This window comes from Hypomesus nipponensis, chromosome 23, assembly GCF_054491055.1.
Source record: "Hypomesus nipponensis isolate SF chromosome 23, ASM5449105v1, whole genome shotgun sequence".
Taxonomy (NCBI): domain Eukaryota; kingdom Metazoa; phylum Chordata; class Actinopteri; order Osmeriformes; family Osmeridae; genus Hypomesus; species Hypomesus nipponensis.
In genome coordinates, this window is record NC_140383.1 from 726,542 (window position 1) to 748,818 (window position 22,277).

Sequence of the window (22,277 nt, forward strand, 5' to 3'; positions counted from 1 at the left end):
TCACCCTTGTGTTGTACAGCAAGTTGGTGAAATAACTTCATTAATCTCACCAGATGAAGGGGAACTTCCACGCATTTTGGGATATTGTAATAATAGGATTCCATGTGGAATGTAAAATAAATGCTAAAATGTTAATGATCCAGATTGAGACTCCTGGAGAAAGAAGCCTGGTTGGGCCTAATCCTAGTCTTTCATCCATGGCTGTCTCTCCAGGTGACTGGCTGGCTGTAGCACCATCACACTCCTCCCCTTCCTGAGGACCACACACACCTGTCACACCTCCCACTACTACCAGGATGGAGCCTACCAAAGTCCAGTCAGAGGGGGGGCTCAATGTCACCCTCACCATCCGCCTCCTCATGCATGGCAAAGTAAGTACACATTCACTGTGGCTACCGCTGCACTCAACATGAATCTTGCCTTGCATGGTTGTCATGTGTATTCATGGAACATGCATGAAAAAATATTATTCAAGCGTATTTGAGCATGGCTGTGAAACATGCCAGGGTCATGCGGACGAGTAAGAGGATTGAAGCAAACAGCTCCTTTTACATGTGGACATCAGACTAGCGTGACTGCTAATCTGCCTCAATAATATTTACACAGCAAAAATAATTCCCCATAAGCGTCCTCCCAGCCAAACAATAGCCATAGGATCAGGTTGTGGTTGTGCTTACCTGATGCCTGCAGCAGTCAGGCTCCAGTGTAGGGAGATGTTTAGCATGTGCAGCGGGGCCTGCCTGTGTCTCAGCCATCCTCCAGCAGCGGGAGGACATGTGACCTGGCTGGGAAGGTGAAGGAGTGTTGGTGCTGGCAGCCAGGGCTGAGCCACCCCACTGAGCCCCACCAGGACCATGAAGACAGATGGCATGCACATGTTTGGCTGACAACACAACCATTTCACCTCTGTATAAGCAATGTGGTGAAAAACTACATTTTAGTTGGAAAAAAACATGCGTGGAGGTTTCTTGATATTTGAGTATTATTTCATTTCAGGAGGTTGGAAGCATCATTGGCAAGGTATGTATGAATGTTATGCTTTCTCCACATATGTTATTCATGAATATAAGCATACGTGCTGACCAGTTAGGTATTCTGACTCACTGCTTTCTAGAAGGGGGAAACCGTGAAGAAGATGCGAGAGGAGGTCAGTTTCCTTCTTTCACTAACAAGGCTGTCATTTACAGTTCGTTCATTTAGCAGACGCTTTTATCCAAAGCAACAAAAACATAGACAGTAAAGCAGGAGATGTGATGAGACACAGATGGTACTGATGATGTGTTGTTTTCAGAGTGGTGCACGAATCAACATCTCTGAGGGCAACTGCCCTGAGAGGATTGTCACCATCACAGGCCCAACAGACGCCATCTTTAAGGCCTTTGCCATGATTGCCTACAAGTTTGAAGAGGTATTGTGTAATCATTCTAGCCTGGATATATCTTACATCATTTGCAAAAAATCTGTTGACATCTGTCAACAAAACTCCTATGAGGGGCAACAAACTGATTGTATCTGCATGTTAAACGAGTCATTGCTGTACTCAGTGACTGAGTTCATTGACTGCAACACCAATTTCAGGGACACATTTTTCCTAAAAAGTAGGGTACTCTGCAATTACTCAACAAAGTGCATCGAAACAGCAACATTAACGCTATTTTTAGACCGTGTCACCGATTTCACACTGTTTAATCAAAAACATGTTCTCATTTTGTAGGATATAACAAATTCCATGAGCACCAGCCCTGCCCCTAGCAAGCCCCCGGTCACCCTGCGTCTTGTGGTGCCGGCCAGCCAGTGCGGCTCCCTCATCGGGAAGGGAGGCTCCAAGATCAAGGAGATGAGAGAGGTACACTAACAGTTTCTGTCTCTTTCTAATCTTGCCTTTCACCTTTCCATAACGCAATCTCTTTTCCCACATGATAACAAAGAAGATTGTTTTATGTTGCTGTCATTTGACTCACAGAGACTTCTCGTTTCACTAAAAAGCTGAGGGAACTGGCTGTAAGTGTATCAAATGGGATTTTTAGAAGATTAACCACAAGTTGTTGTAACAATTGATTCTTCAGCAAAACAGCCACTCATTAACACGACTTGTATTTCATTGATTATTTCTCTGGTTCACATTTGACGAAATCTACCTTGTAACAAACCTAAGCATAGACTTGATCAAACACAATGGCTATATTGTGTTCGGTTGCCTCCTGACACTGTTTCTCCTGCTGCAGTCCACCGGTGCTCAGGTCCAGGTGGCAGGTGACATGCTGCCCAACTCAACAGAGCGTGCAGTGACAATCTCTGGCACCCCAGAAGCCATCATCCAGTGTGTCAAGCAAATATGTGTGGTCATGTTGGAGGTAGAGTATTGGGGAAGAATGGACCAATTACATTTCAGGATGTGTTATGTCTAGTAAGTAGCACGTTAGCGGTTAGCTAACACTAGTTCAACATCCATTCTGGTCACGACATCCATATAATAGCTAGGCTTGTTTCAGACTACATGTTCTTGTAAAGTTAGACTATCAAACATATTCACTGTCCAGTATATAATAACCACATTTCATCGGTTGCATTTTCTTATTTGGGAACATGATCGTACCATTCAGGCAAGTAGCACTCAGCGGTATATAGACTAGAGCTAGCCTACATACATTGTGCTAGTTTGCTAGCTAGCGATTTTGCGAACCATTGCCACTATAATTAGCTCTAGATCTTACCTCACTTTAGCCTCTGTCAATCCAGAAAGATTGAAGAAAAACACATCTGATACAGCAGTCTCTAGTATCAGGTAGGCTATAGGGAAATAATTCCCGCCACAAACTAGTACACTGCCACTGGGTGGGCGCCATGGATTAGACTGATAATTTGCTCAAACCTTGTAACCAAGCAGACAGCGGTCTCACAAGCAGCAACCAAAAACACTTTGAAAAAGACCAGATACTCAGCAACTTTGACCAGCTTGAGTCATCACAAACAATGAATATGAAACAATTTACGATGATGATGATGATGTTTTCATCCAGCGGCTGTCCGTTTGAATTGACCATAGCTACCTGCACGTGGCTAGCTGTGCTCCATGCTAACATGTTCACTTGCTTGGCTAGTAGTGGAGCTGTAGGGACTTGCAGCACGACATTGGTAATAAATGGAGCAAGCTTGATCCATGTTGCTGCCAGCTTTTAAAACTCCCGCCAGCCAAATCAACTCAGGGTGGCAAGTCCACTTGTAAGGGGGTGGAATCCACCCCAATCCTAACAAGACACTGTCCTGCTTTGCAGTGATGGGGACTTGTCTCTCATTGAATCTGCCTCTCTAAAAAACTTTTTCAAAAGTGTTTTCGATTTTTTTTTCAACCTTTTGAAAAAATAATTTTCAACCTTTTTTCAAAAACTTTTTTTGAACCTTTCAAAACTTTTTCACATGTGAAATGAAAGGAGAGGGGAGAGGAGAACAAGAAGCCTAGAGTGTCACTCAAGCTGCTCAATGACAGTGACAGTAGTCACACAAGTTACACAACACACAATATTTGGGTGACCTTCCTAAGTGTCTTGTTGAAGGTCAAGGGTCAGAGTTGGTCTTTTCTGTCTTCCTATCAACACACCCAGGTGTCCTGACCTAACCTCTCTCCCCTCTGTGCCCTCTCCCCAGTCCCCACCTAAAGGTGCCACAATCCCCTACCGCCCCAAGCCTGCCTCCACCCCCGTCATCTTTTCAGGTGGCCAGGTAAGAGTTAGCCCGGAAACACACCCTGCCTGTTACTGCTTCCAGCACACACACATGCAAGTTTAGGAAGGAGTAGAACCAGCTTGCTGCGGGTCACTTCTTAATGGAAGGTTGTTAAGTGATGTTGAAAGCAGTGGTTTAAAGGGTTTGAACTTGCGGCCCTCTAAGACTTCCCCCCCCTCGCTGCATTATGTGTTATTGATGTAGTGTTGGCATCATTGCAGGGATTGGAAGAATACAAATTGTTTAAATTGTTCTTTGAGAAAAGAACTTAAAGTAAAAACTAAAATGTGTATGCAGTGTGTGAGAAAGGCCAGTATGGGAACAGTTGTGACTAAATAATTTACCTTGAGCTGAGTCTGGCTGCTTAGTGTGAAAATACCTTGATTTTATTGTCTTAGTAAGCCCCTGAACACTGTCACTAGGAGTAATGTATACATATTATACTGTACATACAGTTTCCAAAATATCATGTCAATGGTGTCATTATTTGTTCAATTGGAATCAATTGAGCAAATAGAAGAATGATCTCTAGATTGTTTGAAGCTAATTGATTATAAAGTTGTCTTTGTAAATGTTGTTGATTACAGGCCTACACGATTCAGGGACAGTATGCCATCCCACACCCAGATGTGAGTTTTCTGTCGTACTGTATGCTGTCGCCATCTTGTCATCAACAGTAATCTGCATGGCTTTCTTGTGCCAGTGCCTACATATTAACGAGCAATAAAACACATCATTTTAAAACGTGTAATTCAAATGATCTAATCTGAAATAATTGACATTGGACTTCATTCTTTGGCAGATACATTTTTAAAATTTTAAACAGATTAAATGAGGATCCCAAGCTATAAAATATATCCACACACTAGAAGACTCAACCTTGATTTGTTGAACGGTTGCAATGTAGAACAGTTGTTGATTGTGGGGAGATAAAGGACGTGTAAGCAAAGCGCCGGTCTGCGGTGTGGACACTACCTACATTCCACAAGGCCATCTAGTCTCCATTAATAATTTGACTTCATCTGTCTTCGTCGTGAGTGCATCTCCAAAGCTATCGCATGTCAGATTCTTTAATTCGTAAGACAGCAGTGATTGATGACGAAAGAGGCATCGGTTGACGTTACGATCACTCAAGAAGGTGCTCTCCACCCTCTCCACCCTCATTCAAACTCCTCTTAGAGGGAAAAACCTTCTTGGGCGCCCATCGCTCTATTCCGGATGCAGGTGACAGATGAGAAAGGAGAGTAAAAAGTTTGATATGTGGAAAGTGTATGACTGAAAGAAACATGAAGGTTGTCTGTCACCACAAGGTTGAACATCTTTGGCACTAGTTAAGAAATGGTTATGGGGTCAGGTATATTTGTGGTGTACAATAATTCAAAGTTGTGAACAAATCAGGACACCTGGTTTCTACAAAAAAGACACTGTTTAAAATAGTGATGGGGGTTTCCTTATGTGTTTTTCAGCGGTGATAATGAAATATATCATGTCCTTCAGGATCAATAGTTTACTTCAGTTGAGTCAATTGTAGCTACAACGTGGAATGCCTCAAACCAGACTGCATAAAACTTTAATCCCTCTGATAATTATACCACGACCGAGGACAATAAATCAAACAACTACTTCATCTTCATAATTGTTGAAAACCCAATTGCCAAAATAGCAAAGATCAAAATAGGCCTTCAGGTTCTCTCTCTCTCTCTCTCTCTCTCTCTCTCTCTCTCTCTCTCTCTCTCTCTCTGTCTCTCTCTCTCTCTCTCTCTCTCTGTCTCTCTCTCTCTCTCTCTCTCTCTCTCTCTGTCTCTCTCTCTCTCTCTCTCTCTCTCTCTCTCTCTCTCTCTCTCTCTCTGTGTCTCTCTCATTCCTTCTATCCTTTTTTGTTCACCTCCGCCACAGTCTGTCATGGCCTCCTTTCCTCACATTTCTTCACTTTTGGTTGACTTGGTTTCTTGGTGACCTGTCTTGTAACAATAACTTCTTAGTTATCCTATCCCTCCCTGTTACCTCCTTCAGCAGTTGACCAAGCTCCACCAGTTGGCTATGCAGCAAACCCCCTTTACCCCTCTCGGACAGACCACCCCCGCTTTCCCTGGTACGTACCCACAAGCCCTCTCCAGCCTTCTCTCTTGCACCTTTAGAAACACTCTCTTCTCTCCCTCCCCGTTCCTTTAGAGCATCCTGACATGCCCCTGGTCGATGCTCTGCCTGTGAAAACTCAACTCTTCTCCTGTTATAGTTTCCTTGTTTTTGCTTCTCCTCTGCATGATTTGGTTTCTCTTCTGAGGCAGGGTCTCCCCCCGGACCAACATAGTTTTAACTGTGCGTGTGCACTCGGTTTTGAAATCATGTTACATCACAGCTGTCTTTGCTGGTTCGTGGGAAGCTTTATATCCTCTGTTCACCAAATCGTACGTACACATCACACCATCGCAGACTCTACATCCAGGTTTGAAAAGATACTGAATTTTTCCCCCCCAAAAATGTATTACAATGCTTATTTAATATACAGCTACAGATATTTTGAAAACCACAAAACCAAGGTCTTATTAATAAAGATGCATTTGATTCCTTTACAACAGTGTCATCTACAAGGACTTGACGATTACCATTTCATAACGCGACAAGAATGATAGATAAAAAAATACCTTTTGTCTCCTTCAAAAAAATGGTTAGTTTTATCTGCGTTACAGGGAGCCGTCCCTTAAATACCCATCAAAGCACATGAACACACAAGATTGTCCTCTTGAAGGAATACGATCAATAAAGCAAAACAACACAGGTGTTGTTGTTTTGTATCTTGGTTTACTGGAAGAAATGTTGTCAGAAACAAAAATATTGATTCAATTTACTGTCCTTGTGTCCTCCGGTTTATAAAAAGGTGACAATAACCAAATATTTACCAAGAAAAATATATTTGGCCTAATCCCGATAATTCTGCCTTTGAAATGTATGCAAGGGAACGGGGAATTAGGAGGGGAATGTGGTTGATGCTGAAGCAAAACAGTTGATTTGCTTTTCACTTTTTGACAGAATATAAACAAACTCCTCCTTGCATGGGTGATTTGGGTTCCGGCTTCCCAACACCCAAGTCTGGACCCAGAAGCTCTCAGTTCTATACAGCATGACTGGTTTGATGGTTGGTGATAAGTGGTGCTGTGCTCTCTCTCTCCTCCCATGCTTGCCTGCTGTGCTGCTCAGGTCTGGACACCAGTCCCCCAGCCAGCACTCATGAACTCACCATTCCCAATGATGTGAGTAGAGGAGTAACCTAGCCAGACAACAATGGTCCAACCTCTGTTGAGGTGAATTCCATTTCAACTGATGTAATGTTGTTCAAATGTAAACATCTTCCCCTGTGTGGAACTTTCATTGTCCTGTAGAAACGATGAACTGTGTAATCAGCATCTCCTCAAAGCTAAATGGATGTTTGACCTTATTAAAGACTTGTTCAATAATGGACCTTCTTCCTTACTACCAGGACTACTTTAAAATGTAGATGTAATTGATCCCAACCCTTGAACTAATAATCTATTCCTAAATGCTTGCCTCAAAGAATTCCCTGAAAGATGCTGCCCAAGGCCTATCCTCTAAGAACCTTTGGTGTGTCTTCCCAGCTAATAGGCTGCATAATCGGACGCCAGGGAACCAAGATCAACGAGATCCGACAAATGTCTGGGGCGCAGATCAAAATTGCTAACGCCATGGAGGGTTCGTCTGAGCGCCAGATCACCATTACAGGCACCCCTGCCAACATCAGCCTGGCCCAGTACCTCATCAACGCCAGGTAAACCTTCACCTGGCACAGCAGGACGTTAACCCAGCATGACGCCATCTCTGAAGGGAGCCAGTTCACACGTGCAGGCTGGTCTCACCGCAGGGTTGCTTCATTAGCAAACAAGTCTTTTTTGACCTCCAAATAACTTCAGTGTCACTGGTGTGTCCTCACTGTTACCATCACTACCAGATTGTGACAGCAGACATCTAAAGCTTTTAAAGTAAGCTGGCCCGGATGTTTGGCCCAAAACACTCCCTACATCTAGAACTTTACTGATCAATACCCCTGTCCTCGCAGGACCAAGTACAGTCACCCTAGGAATGGTGAGGAAGGGAGTTTGCTGCTAGATAACGTGTCCTACACCCAGGCTTCCCAGCTGTAGATAGGACGCTGCATTCTCCTGCTGCATGGCCACTATCATCTCACAGCCTTCCACAAAGACTTTCTACCAGCAAACATAAGAAATAGCATTTTTGCAGGATGATGCTTTGTTTTGAACCTTTGTTTGTCATTTCTGTAAGCGGTTTTCAAGGGACCAGTGAGGAACTAACGGCTGCTGCTTTCCCACCGTCCCACCGGCAGGTTCAGGGACGTGGCAGCTATGTGGAACGACCCGTCATCTATGACCACCTCATGAAGTCCCCAAATCTGTTCCCTTTATCAGAAGCCAACAGCGACAACTGTGTGCTAATTAACACCCACATACTGTATACTCCAACAGAACATTTTTTGCCCCATAGCTAATGTCCTTAGTTCTTGGCCATTAGACTTTAGTAGTAGCCTGATTCTTAAAGAGGCTATTGCTAATGCAAAGCTAACAAAGGTGTGTTTTTACTTTTGGTTAATGTGCAGTAGTCTAGTATAGTATTGAGGCATGCTGATTGGATATAGTAGTTTCCTTGTCAGGAAAGTAAGAAAATGTATAAAAAAATTGAAAAGTAAAAGAAGAAAAAAAAGTGCAAGCACTGTAATTACATTTGATTCCTGCAGAGCAATGCTGTTGGAAATAAGTGATGTGATGCTGTTTTGAAGGGAAAATGCTGTCATGTGTGAGAGCAAAATTAAAAAGCCTGTTCTAAAATGTTAGCAGGTTTAGGAGCGTAGCCATTCTGAAGGTAAACATGAAGTTGATAACTTCTGTCAGTTTGTTTACCAGTACTTGCTGAGTGCTTTTGATTGGTTTCAATCAAAATCAATTGCTTAATCCATTTGCATGGCAAAAGTATAGGCTTACAACATCAGAAGACCTTAAAGATATAAATCTGCAAAGCTTTCACTGTTGTATAAAAGTGTCTAAGCTTATCAGAACGTCTCTTTGTTTTCTATCTTTTCCCTCCACCCCTCCTCCCCCCTCCTCCCCCCTTCCCCCACCCTCCTCCCCTCCTCCTCCCCCCTCCTCCCCCCTTCCCTTCCCCAAACTGTTCTAGGCTGACAGAGTTCACTGGAATGGACACCCTCTAATTTCTACCCATCATCCTTCACTGCATCACATGACCCTTGAGCCAATGACATTGCACCTAGATATTTAATTTATCTCTGTATGTAGTTCTCCTAACTTTTAAGTGATTCAGGTTTATATTCCATGTGAAGATGTATCTTTGTAAATCTCACTGTTATCCGGATTCTTTCTAAACTGCTCATGACGCTACTACGTTGAAAGGACTCTATACTTTTTTGACACTCTAGTACTGTCCATAGCATCACTTGTAATCGACATTGCCATGCATTTCATTTGTATACATGTATTTATATTAATCGTGAAAAAAGTGAGTTATTACAGGCACCTAAGAGCCATTTCTTGAACAAATTTGTTGAACGTTTTTTCCCCAACCTGTAGTGTTAGGCTGTTGAAACACATTTTTGGGGCTAGGTAGGTGAGAGTGTGTGTGTGTGTGTGTGTGTGTGTCATGTTTGCTCTCCAGTGTGTCTGGCAGGCTGACTGACTGACTGACTGAGGCTTTTAATTCATCTGACATCTATGCATTTTGGATTCACTTTCAACGACTGTGGTAGAACTGACAGAAATTCACTGAAAAGTTCAGACTGGTTAAGGAATCCTGATTGGCTTGGCTAGGTCTTTCTACCCCACATAGACCCTCGTCAACAACCTTCCAGAATGCATCTATTTGTATCCAAATGGGGGGGGGGGGTAGTGTGTAGTTACTTCCTCCCACTGAAAGTGTATATCAAAATGTTTTAATTGACAGAAATCAGCTGGTGTACTTGTAAAGGGCTGATATGTGAAGTTGAGTTAATACAGGGAGCCATAATAGCTCAGTAGCTTTTATTGTAAACAAAGATTACTAATCAAAACTGCTATGAAGCACTTCAGAAAGCCTTCAGAAAATGTAACAGTAACTGTCAGTGTGCTGCATGTGGTGCTGTGGTGCTCTGTGCTTTACTGTGTGTGGCTGTAGGGTGGCAGGGAGCGGGCTGAGAGTGTCACTGTGTGTGGCTGTAGGGTAGCAGGGAGCGGGCTGAGAGTGTCACTGTGTGTGGCTGTAGGGCAGCAGAGAGCTGGCTGAGAGTGTCACTGTGTGTGGCTGTAGGGTAGCAGGGAGCGGGCTGAGAGTGTCACTGTGTGTGGCTGTAGGGTAGCAGGGAGCGGGCTGAGAGTGTCACTGTGTGTGGCTGTAGGGTAGCAGGGAGCGGGCTGAGAGTGTCACTGTGTGTGGCTGTAGGGTAGCAGAGAGCTGGCTGAGAGTGTCACTGTGTGTGGCTGTAGGGCAGCAGAGAGCGGGCTGAGAGTGTCACTGTGTGTGGCTGTAGGGTAGCAGAGAGCTGGCTGAGAGTGTCACTGTGTGTGGCTGTAGGGTAGCAGGGAGCGGGCTGAGAGTGTCACTGTGTGTGGCTGTAGGGTAGCAGGGAGCGGGCTGAGAGTGTCACTGTGCCATCCATCTCAGTTGCCTTTTATTTAGTTTCTCATCTGCGTTGATCTAACTCATGATCACACAAGCTAATGTACGTCCATGTTCAAAAAAACAGCATTCATAATTTCTTAAGCATGAGAAACCTTATGAAACCGTTACAGCTTGAACTTTTGTATTGTCTGTAAAAATTCATATTTTTTTCATTGTACTAGAGCAGCAAGACATGTCAATGTATTTTTCTTCTCTCATGTAAATTCTGCGGTATGAACATTTCTGAGTTGGATAACACTTATGTTTGATGATTTGCTGCTTGCAGGTCTTTATTAGATTTAACTTATTGAGGTTGACTTTGAAATGTTTTGTAAAAAGGAAAAAATAAAATTAACTTTTTTCCCCTTCATCTACGTTAGTGGTAATGGTGTCTTGGACAAAATCCAAGTAAAACATGTCTAACAAAGATTATGTTCTTGTTCAGCATAACTTGCTCATCTTTGGAATAGTAGATATCATAAAATCAGTGAATTCTAAAAGGTAAATCTTAAAAGAGTTTAGGGGATAGAGCATTTGACTGGACAGAGTCAGGTCCCAGGTTCAAATCCCCCCATGTTAATTTGGATAAAAGGGCTACATGAAAGCAACATGTTCTGTTGTCTTCATACTGAGCCTGTGTATCAGAGACCCACCAGCTCCAAGAGCTTAGTAGCTATATTTATATGAACCTACTTCTATCCAGTAGAGGGCACACAATGCACCACCCATTAACAAGGTCAGGGGTCACCAAGGGAGAGCCCTCAGGCTCCATAAGGCTCCTAATCCTAACCCTTTAAATTCAATTTCTGAATTCAGATTGGAAACCTAAACTGATTCAAACATTATCAATTCATATTATAAATCATTGTTATTCTGTTGATAATGAAATATTAAACATTATTAGAATAGTAATAACAAAATAGATTGCTAAACTATTTGAAACAGTTCACGTTGAATCATACTTCAATCCACTCTAAGAAAAGCAATCATTCTTTTGTCTGAAGGCAATGTTCCCTTGAATGACCTACATCTAGATTCTAGTGTGTGATTGGTTGAAGAGCTCAGAGGTGATGTTAACCTTCTGAGAGGTGATGTCTGTGCCTTATGCCTGGACAACCTACGGACTCAACCAGCCAAGGTTACCTGAGCCAGCAGGGATGCCCGCCTGCCATTAGCTGCATACATTTCACACGTCTACAACGACACGTAAAAAATGCATATTCATCTTCCGAGACAAGGTCACCTACAGCATCACAATCAATGAAAAAAGTAAATGGCTCTTAGAATTAGTAAACTGTGTGGAAATTAAATCAGTCAATACAAACAGATTCAATATCAATCTTATCCGACCAAAACAATACTAGTAACTTTACTTGTAATACAATTATTATCGTAGTGACTGTCACATTTACATTTTAGTCATTTAGCAGACGCTCTTATCCAGAACGACTTATAGTAAGTACAGGGACATTTGGCACGGCCGGGAATCGAACCAACAGCCTTCTGATTAATAGCCTGACTCCCTAACCGCTCAGCCAGCTGACCCCTGTACTGTACATGTAAAAACCCGTTTTGTGTTTATATTTCCACTACAAGCCCAAGACAAAACATCCGCCATTACTACAAGACGTCCCCAACATGTTTAATGGGTTGTTTCAGTTCACTTCTATTTTGGTGTCTGCAATGTTGTTAATTGCATTAGTCTTTGTTTTATTTGTTACCAAACTTGAGCACGGGCGACCGCTGGTGCTGGGACGGCCCTCTGTGAGGCTCCAAGGTCCACAAGCATGTCTCCAAATTAGCAGCATCACTCTGGGGGGGAACAAGAGGTCACCTTTTCCTGAGCTTCGCCATCAGTCCTAACGAGATGTTTCACGCCTGGAAATAAGCCTAAATTAAAGCACCACTTGATTGCCCTCCCCAAGTCCCTAAATAAATTTTACGGTGCATTCCTTGACTCTAAATAAGGCTAAGTAATCCTTGTAATAAACAATTGTCAACCTTGCCAGGGAACTAGATTAGGCTGCGGGGGCTCTTATCTTGCAAATATTGCACGTGCAAAATTTGTTGGTACATTTTGGCAATTTTTCAAGTACACAATCAAGGACATCTCACTAATCCCTGTCTGTCTAAGGGTGTGTGTGTACTGTCTGATTTCTTCAATACAGGCTCCTTATCTGCCTTAAGTCTTTCCTGTTGACTGTAGTTGTGTGACCTTAATAGGGATGGGTGGAGGTTTCATGCTGAAACAACCATAGATTGGGTGCTGCCTTAAAAAGAATGACATTTCCCTATGGGAACACATCTAGTAACTGCTACGCACAACTGAAGCTATAATCAGAGCTCACTGGTTTTTGGGGCAGAAATATATATATATATTGTAGCGTCAGGAGAAGAGCTGACTAGGGCGGGCAAGAGTGAGGCAGTGCACTGGGGTGGGAAAGACCACGCAAAAACAGGTTCCACAAAAAGACAAAAAAAATCAACTCAGGCAGGGTTTTCCTTCCTTCTTCCACCAGCCAACAAAAATCCACAAAAGTTTAAACAAAAATGACTTTCCCCTTCAAAAAGCGGTCTGTCGCTCACCCAACTTTTCCCTGGTCCAAACTAGCCAGCCATGTGCTCTTTGTCTCTCTGGTCTCTTCCCCTGCTTTTTCCCCTCCCCCCCTTCTCTAACCCTAACTTAATTAGGTGGCTCACACACCTACACCTGTCCACTTGGTGAGGGATTCTGGGAGATGTAGTGTGTGCCATTGCCACCATTTTGGGGTGTTGCCACCTCTCTGGTCCAGGGATGTAACATCCCTCCACTACCTGTCCCCTGGTGATGTCACAATATATATATATATATAAAAAGAGAGAGAGGGAGAGAGAGAGAGAGGTGGAGGTGGAGAGAGAGAGAGCTTTGTACAGGTTTACAACATAACTATACGTGGCTTCCTGTCCTGAAGCTGGGAGCTCTCCGGTGAAGTGTTTGCCTGAGGACGGAAGCGTGACGCAGTGAAACAGTGAAACATACAGAGGTTTGAATAAGTTAATTTTAAAGGTTGAGGTTTCTGCTCTGGGAACCAGTTTGTGGAATGGAATTAGACCATTTTCCAGACACGTCAATTTGCTCTCTTTGAAGCAGGACCTTATGACAATGAATGACTGTTCATAGGCTTAATCAAACAGCAGTAAAATATATTGAACTGTCAAACGTAACGCTGTACATCAACCAACGGGCCCCGGCATATTTATAATTATTAACCATTTTACAATCACTTTCTACCAACAGATATTTGGGCTGATATAATTTTTTTCATATTGTACATATACACTTAAAACACAGTCCTCTTGATTCTGAAATTATGACATCTTTGATGACATTGCAGGGATTGAAGATCCTTCAGATGAACCGACTCAGTTCTCTTCACCTTCCTGAGCTCTGAGATCAACTTGACCCCAACGAGGAGTCAAGGAGCAGCGCTTCATTTTGATTTACCACACTGACTCTGATTCATCTGATTCATTCCCAAAAGTATGTCCCGTTATTGTGTCAGAAGTGACTGGAGCCCTGTTAGCCAATGCAGTGCTCATCCTCACATATGAATATATGAACCCTTCACTGGGGATATCCAGGGAGTTTGTAAATGGAAAATTATAGCACATAAATCACTTGCATCACCACAGCAAATCTGACTGATGCCAGCTGAGGGGTGGTTTATGGAGCGGTTAGTGGTGCACACACCCATGGATGTATTACAGTTACTAATCAGACAGTCACGCCCCAGTAACCCTGCTGCTGATGTCATTAGGAGGCAGGGACTCCCTCCCTCCGAGGCTGCAGCGATAAGAGTATAAGTGTGATGAATCACTGGGAACAAAAGGCTGCTCTAATCAGGATCTCACCCAGTCCAAAAATATGGATTCACTTTGTCACCAAACTGATGTGTTCCAATGCTTCAGCCAGCTAAGAGAAGCAGAATTCACTCATGGCAACAGACACGTGTGATTTGTTAGATAGACTTGAGAGTTTGGGAAATGTGTTTCAAAGCAGGTGCGATGGGAAACAATGGACAAGTTGGCAGGTAAGAAGTCAGGGTTTATCATAAATCAAAAAAAAATGTAATTGCATAGCCCTTTAAATGTTGATTTAATTTGATTTCTGATAAACCCTGACTTCTTACCTGCCAACTCATCCATGGTCATCATCATCGTCCACTCAGTGTTCCGCTCTGCTACAACCCAACAGCACGCTACAAACACACACGTGTTCACACGCTGACCTGGAGACCCAGACGTAGCCCGTGCTGCTTGGCTGAGTATCACACCTGATGCTGATTGCAGAGGTTGAAATTTAAGGAGGACGAATAGTGAGATTGTCCATAATCTGTCCTTAATGTATGTAAATTGCATTCATTTATGGTGTATCATTATAATATTCAGAATAGGGAACGCAGTTGGATTTTGGTGTGCCTATTCTAGGGGGTTATATTTTTCATCTGCCTTTGCCCACTGTGCAGAACAATGTGAGCACGGTTCACTTTTTAGATGAAAAGACTAAGGAGGTAAACATGTCCCTATTACAGCAGTGGTGGAACTAATTTAAAAGACAGTGTAAAGAATATTTAGTTCACAGCAGCAAGACTTTTCACAGTAAAATCTAAATGAAGATGAAACTGCAAGACTATGGTGACCTGATTTGACAAGACATGAGGGATGTGGCACAAGGTGCACAAGGTTAGGGATGTGTAGCCAGAGCTTGATGGGAGCCTTGTTAGCATTCCTACAGAAAGATCCACAAGCAGACTACATCCGTAACCTGCTAGCCTTGGGTACCTTTTTAATAAATATTTGTACTTTTGTCGTCACTTCATGAATGTATAGCTTGGCTATGTTTCATTCCTAATATCGGTGGTGCATGTTGTCTCTGTGGGTCAGAGTGTGAAGACTAGTGTATCTACTGGGAAAAGACGAGGCTTTAGATGAATCTGAAAACACATCCTCCTTCTCACTTTGTCTCCAGACTCTGTAAGGTGCAGACAGTAATTGGGGCCATTCAGCTCTGCTGGATTTTTCTGAGCTGTGACTGACTAAACGCCTGTGTGTAATCACCAGTACCGAGCAGTGGGTGAATGGCTTAGTGGAGGAGACACAGTTGTATTTCTCATCTGTGCAAACATTTTTGGTCTATAATGCCTCCTATACTCTGCAGGAAGGTTATTTAGAGAGACTGAAATTCAGAGGAGTTTGTTCCATCAACGCATCAAGTCTCCTCCATCAGATCTCTGTACAACAATGCAACTAGTTCAGACACATTTAGCGTTGTGGGTAGTAATATCATGGAAATGTACCTCCAACCAAGAGATTTGAGCTTGAACAGCTAAATAAGGTCCTGTGGTAGTAGATACTGGGACTAAAATCAGTTCTTCATGTTGGACCTGTTGCTCTGGGGACTTCTGGAGGGAGAGGTGGGGTTCAGGAGGCTGTGGTTCAGTGCTAAAACTTTACGATTTGTTACGAAAATGCAATTCTCCATTTGTTTTACAAAAGGGCTGGACAAACAATTTCAGACTGTAAATCTCCATTATCAGTTATAGACAGTGACGCATTAGTTTTCATCTTATTCTGTAGCCATTTAATAAATCAATTAGGCAGCTTGTAATGATGGAAAGCATTTTATTATGACACTTCAGTATTAAATTGCCGGGAGAAGCGTAAGTAAATCCCTTCAGTTTCATAGAGAACATTAATATTAATATATCTCTTCTATCAACTTTATTGCAGTTTCAGTTATCATGCAAAACAGAAGGATTTTTATAATAATTTAATCTCATTACAATTTCTTCAGATGTGTTCATGTCTAACGTTCTGCATTTTTTTAATGCTAAACCTACATCCAGTTGCTTTATTTACAATAATCAATAATGTATCAACTGGGCGCCTTCACAGTTGGTTATTTAATTTAGGCACGCTTTTTTTTTTTCGGGGAGGAGAATGTGAAATCTTGGCAAACGACCGATTGTCCAATGAACACAAACCAAACCTCCTTATTCATCTCTCCTCTTGGAATCAGCCGCTCGACTGACTGGAACACCAACAAGTGCATCCCCCGTCTCGTCTCTTCGGTCACAGTACTACGTGGGGTTGTACAGCGCCTCAGAATGGTGTAGTCATTCATGTCTACATGGTAACTTGGAGACAGTGGCAAAACTTTGACATTTAATAAATGCCCCTCACTTCAAGCAAGATAACAGAATATAGAATGTTCGGACGGGGAATTCAGAAAACTTTTCCACATACCGTCGTTTTTGCGTTCTGAGCGGAAGTCTGGATAAAGTTTTAAATAGAAAATACATCATTGGATATGTAAATAGTCCAAAGACAACGACGCTATGCACACTAGAAGTGTCTTGGTTTTAGGTTTTATCACCCAAGGATTTACAACCGCAATGTGACATTTTTATTCGTTTACAGCGTGATCCGATATCTCAGACACAAATGCCATCTACAAAGGTAGGATAACCTACAGGACATTTTGCGCTAGAAGGTCTTGTTGTTTTCTCTTCAGCTTTTGTTTTATCACCATGGTAAATGAGCCATTTGAACCGATGTATAATAGTAAGTTCAAAGATAAAGGTTTGGAAACATGCACTGCTATTATGTAACAGAACATTTGCATTTTAAAGGCATGTTACATAGTTAGATGTATTGGATACGTTGTCTTGTGTGAAAATGTGAAACTGTCAAAATGACCCGGTATGAGACATCAGAACTCATTTGGTATCACTAGCCTAGCCGGCACTAGTACTAGTGATATTTTTTCACTTGATTTTTTTATCACTTAATTGTGTTATTACTTATCTCATTAAAAACATTTGTTTTCACTTTACGATGAATGAATAATAATCTCACCTTTGTCACAGTTGCAAATATTTAGTATAAGCTATAGCCTATATATGCATCATGAACAAATTGCCCTTAGCCTACTGTCCACTCCCCATTATTGAGAAGTTTTCAAAGGAAGGATCAAGGGATTATCTAACTCTAGCTGAATCTTCAGTGCGTGTGTGTGTGTATTCATCGAGTGACAGGATGACTCGTAACTTCTTGATAAAACCTCAAAATAGCCTATCAGTTACCGATGCTCCCTTTGTATAAGGGGTATGACCTTAATCTCGGCAAGGTTGCTGTTGTTGTGGACCCAGCCAGACCACAAGAGGGAGCATATCTTTAGTGCACTTCAAATATACTGAAACAAACTAAGTTGTTTTAGTTTTGAACTTATTAGTATCCTTACTAGTTAGTTTAACGAAGGACATCTGTTGTCGGCTTTGTGGAAATATCATGTGATGCAGTACATATGTCAAGTATTGATTTCCTAAGTACCATATGATTAGAATAGTCTTTTAGTCATGGTATTCCATGGAATCCCAAATGATTTGGTTATGAAAGGGCATCATTACATAGGCTAGGCTGGGCACTGTCTGAATTTAATTTCTAAACTGTAAGTCTACACACATCATTTAGGCCTATTGCAATAATGAATCCGAGACTGAAGACGATGCTTGTGTGTGGCTTGATCGGGTTTTCCAGGATTTTTCAGGAAAATGAAAATATACTTCATAAGTTAATTTGTCTTTTGCAAAGAGAAATGTTTGATCATTTTACATATATTTTCTTGTAGGCCTGCTACCACAACTTGCAGCTACAGAGAACCAGTATTTCAATGAATTTGACTTGTATTTTTGTCTTTACACTTTCAGTTTTCGACATGGCATGAAAGTTCCTCTTCTATGTCCTGAAGCTAACAGTCAACTGGTTAAAGTTTCACACTACACACATTTGAGGAACTCCTAACCTAACCCTTCTCATGTCTCTATTGTGGCAAATTGCTTTGAGTTCTTTTTGGAATTCTCCTCAATAGACCAACTTTGAAGTTCCTTCAAAAACAGCTACAGATGGAACTACAGCTGATTCACTCAATGGAATAATGAAATAATAACCTTTTTGGTCTGGTGAGGTCATGAAAAGAGTCTTGTCTCTGTGCTTTCAAAGCATAACCACCCCACGACAATGTGTGAGGCTGTCAAAGAGGTGACTGCTGTTGCATGACAGGGCCAGTTGGACCACATAGCTGAATATGTGGAAGCGCATGGGGCCTAACATGCCCAGGAATCCCCTCACAACAGCCGCCTCCACCCTGCTGTGGGCGCTAACCTTGGGAATGGTGTTCATCAGCAGCCCTGCGATTGCCTGTCCCAAGAACTGCAACTGCGCAGAGAAGAACGGCTTGGCCGTGGTGCAGTGTGTGTCTCGCAACCTGGACGAGATCCCCTCAGACCTTCCCAGGGACACCGCGGTCCTGCTGCTGGCCTCCAACCACATCACCAAGATCCCCAACCAGGCCTTCAAGGACCTCCATCGCCTTCAGGAAGTGGACCTGTCCAACAACGCCATCGAAGGCGTCGACGCCGGGGCCTTCCAGGGCGTGGCGGACAGCCTGCGGGTCCTAGACCTCGCCAACAACCGCATTCGCAGCGTCCCCAAGGAGGCCTTCGCCAGGCTTCAGGCTAAAATCAACCTGTCCAACAACCCGTGGCACTGCGAGTGCTCCCTGCAGGAGGTGCTGCGGGAGCTGAGGCTGGACCCAGACACGGTGAACGAGGTGAGCTGCCACACGGCCGTGCAGGAGGAGCACGCGGGGAAGCCCGTCATTCAGGTCCTGGACTCGGGTATCAACTTCTGCAACTTCCACCACAAAACCACGGACGTGGCCATGTTCGTCACCATGTTCGGCTGGTTCGCCATGGTGATTGCGTACGTCATCTACTACGTGCGACACAACCAGGAGGACGCGAGGAGGCACCTGGAGTACCTCAAGTCCCTACCCAGCAGCTCCCAGATCAGCAAGGACCTGGACACCATCAGCACCGAGCTGTAGCAGCCCAGCCAGTGAGGCACAGGGGGAGGGGCCTCAGAGCCACAGCCAGTGAGGCACAGGGGGAGGGGCCTCAGAGCCACAGCCAGTGAGGCACAGGGGGAGGGGCCTCAGAGCCACAGCCAGTGAGGCACAGGGGGAGGGGCCTCAGAGCCACAGCCAGTGAGGCACAGGGGGAGGGGCCTCAGAGCCACAGCCAGTGAGAAACAGGGGGAGGGGCCTCAGAGCCACAGCCAGTGAGGCACAGGGGGAGGGGACCTCAGAGCCACAGCCAGTGAGGCACAGGGGGAGGGGACCTCAGAGCCACAGCCAGTTAGGAACAGGGGGGGGGGGCTCAGAATTACAGCCAGTGAGGCACAGGGGGAGGGGCCTCAGAGCCACAGCCAGTGAGGCACAGGGGGGGAATCCGAGAAGTTCATGAGTTATTTTCCAGGCTTGTTTAAGTCTTAACTTTTGTGCTCAAATTCAGACTGGAGTCAATAGGAAAACTCAATGGGGCATTTTATACCCTCCACCCTAGATGAAATACAAACAGATGTGAGTGAGGGAATGTTGTTAGAGAAACAGGGATTCCATATCACAACACTGGAACTCCTCCAGCTACATGTTTCTGGCCCAGGCAGGGATTTAATATAAAAAAGGATAAAGTTATTTTATCATTGAGTCACAATCATTATATTTTACTTGCTGTTGAAGCATTGGTAATTTGACCTTATTACTTTTAGAACTGATGGAAAACAAAAGGGTTTGCTAAAGTAAATTTATGCATGGCCAAGTGCCTATTTTACAGTCAAACCTTTTCACTGTGCGTTGAGGTGGTCTACACAAACTGATCTCTGGTCCAACTTAGCCATTTACACAACTCAGAATGGCTCTCATTGCCAGGCAGCCAAAACCACGCGGGAGACAGAGAGCATGATTCAGTAAACATGAGAACAATTAGCGTGGGCCTGTTGTTTCATATCTGTGAAAGAGGTGACTAGAGATGGAACTATAGGTCAGTTTGAAATTCAGAATTTCTACACCCAATAATGTAGAAATTGAATTTCAGTTGATGAGTGTTTGTGTAAATGTTCTTTGTCAACTTATTCAGTGTCTTCAATTGTAAAATGTGTAACTGTGTACATTGTGTATTGTAGATGATGGTAATATGGAGCAAACAGTGTCTAGGACGGTAGATTGTGTTACTTCTATGTTGTCTAGTGTCCTTTGTTAGTTTCCGTTAAATCTAAAAGCTCAAAGAATTTTTGATCTGTTTCTTACACATTTGAAAGGGCTTTTTTGAGGGTTGGGTTGGTTGTAGAACTCACTGTCCAATATCATCTTTTTGAAAATCAGTCTTCAGGATGTAGAATATGTAGGATGTTACCTACATTTTTCAAAATGGAAATTATACCAGCATTTGAAAATAAAGGTTATTTTACAGAACAATGCACTTTGGACTAGTGTCCCTTTACTGAATGTGTTTTTCTGTGACAGAGTGATTGTGTTCCGAGATGTATTATAACGCCCTGTGCTGTCTGGACTATACATAATGTGTGGAAGAACTATCATAGTCTGGTCAGGGGGTGCATGAAACGCCCTGCTGAACTGGAAAACATAGCACCAAAAATCTCATTTGTTTTACTGGGGTGTTCCAGAGGTTGGATTCAGGACTCATTGTTTTGTAGTGACAAGGGTTTTCATGATAGAACATCCATTTTGTATCACTATCTTGAGAGCTGGTACACACATGCATTTACCATTTTTGTAAAGTGCCCACAAAGCTATTCCCTTGGGGGTGTTTGTCCCTTGTGGATTTGGCTCATAGCTTGAGTATGGTGTCCAAAGATCAATAAGAGACTCATTACTACGGTAAAGTTTAGATTGCTGATTCAAACTTTTGGGGACTGAAACGTCCTCAAGACTAATGGCCTTGCTGAGGAGCCCTGAAACGAACCCTTCATCTTTCATCCCAACTGAAGCTTGTGAGGGTTGTTGGATGCCCACATTGTTCCTCTGTTCAGACAGTTATGTCTAGGGCAAACCGCAGTCAAATATGAATCTATGTGCAGTCGATTTATTTTTACAGACTGCATTCCTCGTTTATTTATGTCAATACATCCTCTGTGTGCCAACTGAGAATCATTCAACATGTGATCTGTAGTCAGACATGAGTAATTACATCCAAACATCACTGTAATGTTGACTCTGCAGTGTGTAACACCTTCTTGTGTTAGGAACTTCATGTCTTGCAACTATTCAAAATATGTGCTTAATTTAATGTACTATTCCTTTGTTCTAAAATATAAGCATGGTTAATAGATCAGCCTCTGAGACAGAACACGAGACACATCTGTCAATGATTAGACAGAATCTTTCTTTTTTATGCCTCTTACCTATACGTGTATGATCAAAGAAATCGTACTAAACAAACAAATGCATGTTTCAAGACCTCAGTGTGTTTGTGTGAGATGTTCTCCTCTTTTGCTGGAGCCACTTTGACTGATTGCTTACTTGGCCTCATTTCCAGTTCCCATCTCTGTCATGTTGTCTAGTATTGTCTCCTACATTGCGCAGGATTATTTGTTAATTTCCACCAATTAGCGTGCAACATGGAAAACACAGGAGGATGTGACCCATTCTTTTGCTGCCTCTTCTCCAATAGCGCTGGCTGTTAGCCTTTAGCAGCCTATGTTCATCACAGTATCATTACCACTCCATTAAAAAGGCCTTTCTGTGTTTAGAGACCCCCTCCCTGTTCCACTCAGGCAGGAGAGAGTGGTGCATATTATTGAGACAGTGGAATCCTTCCTTCCACATTTAAGACCTGTAGTCCCTCCAATACTCATGTCTAGGGGACCCTGACGTGTGTTGACCTTTAGCTGACTGGAGAGCTGCCCTGTCTTTATGTAGTGATGGACAGCTGTGATAACGCAGCATTACAGAGGGCTACAAACCATAGACATTGCAATGT

At 43.0% G+C, this 22,277-nt stretch overlaps 2 protein-coding genes across 4 annotated transcripts; both read left to right on the forward strand.

The window, feature by feature from the left end:
- Positions 1–296: 296 nt before the first annotated feature.
- On the forward strand, positions 297–8,600 carry pcbp3 (poly(rC) binding protein 3). 3 transcript variants are annotated; one of them, XM_084688766.1, is made up of 12 exons: positions 297–371; positions 997–1,020; positions 1,115–1,151; positions 1,287–1,408; positions 1,715–1,846; positions 2,226–2,354; positions 3,646–3,780; positions 4,311–4,352; positions 5,737–5,815; positions 6,922–6,974; positions 7,338–7,507; positions 8,081–8,600. In XM_084688766.1, the coding sequence occupies exons 1-12, from the start codon at positions 297–299 to the stop codon at positions 8,133–8,135; spliced, it is 1,053 nt and encodes a 350-aa protein (XP_084544892.1). In that variant the 3' UTR covers positions 8,136–8,600. The 3 variants fall into 3 exon arrangements, with proteins under 3 accessions (XP_084544892.1, XP_084544893.1, XP_084544894.1); XM_084688767.1 differs by having other exon boundaries at positions 1,115–1,147; positions 1,292–1,408; XM_084688768.1 differs by having other exon boundaries at positions 1,115–1,147; positions 1,292–1,408; positions 3,646–3,720.
- A 7,895-nt stretch (positions 8,601–16,495) lies between these two features.
- On the forward strand, positions 16,496–19,371 carry lrrc3 (leucine rich repeat containing 3). The gene is made up of 2 exons (XM_084689312.1): positions 16,496–16,896; positions 18,147–19,371. The coding sequence occupies exon 2, from the start codon at positions 18,524–18,526 to the stop codon at positions 19,322–19,324; it is 801 nt and encodes a 266-aa protein (XP_084545438.1). The 5' UTR covers positions 16,496–16,896; positions 18,147–18,523; the 3' UTR covers positions 19,325–19,371.
- The last annotated feature ends 2,906 nt before the right edge of the window (positions 19,372–22,277 follow it).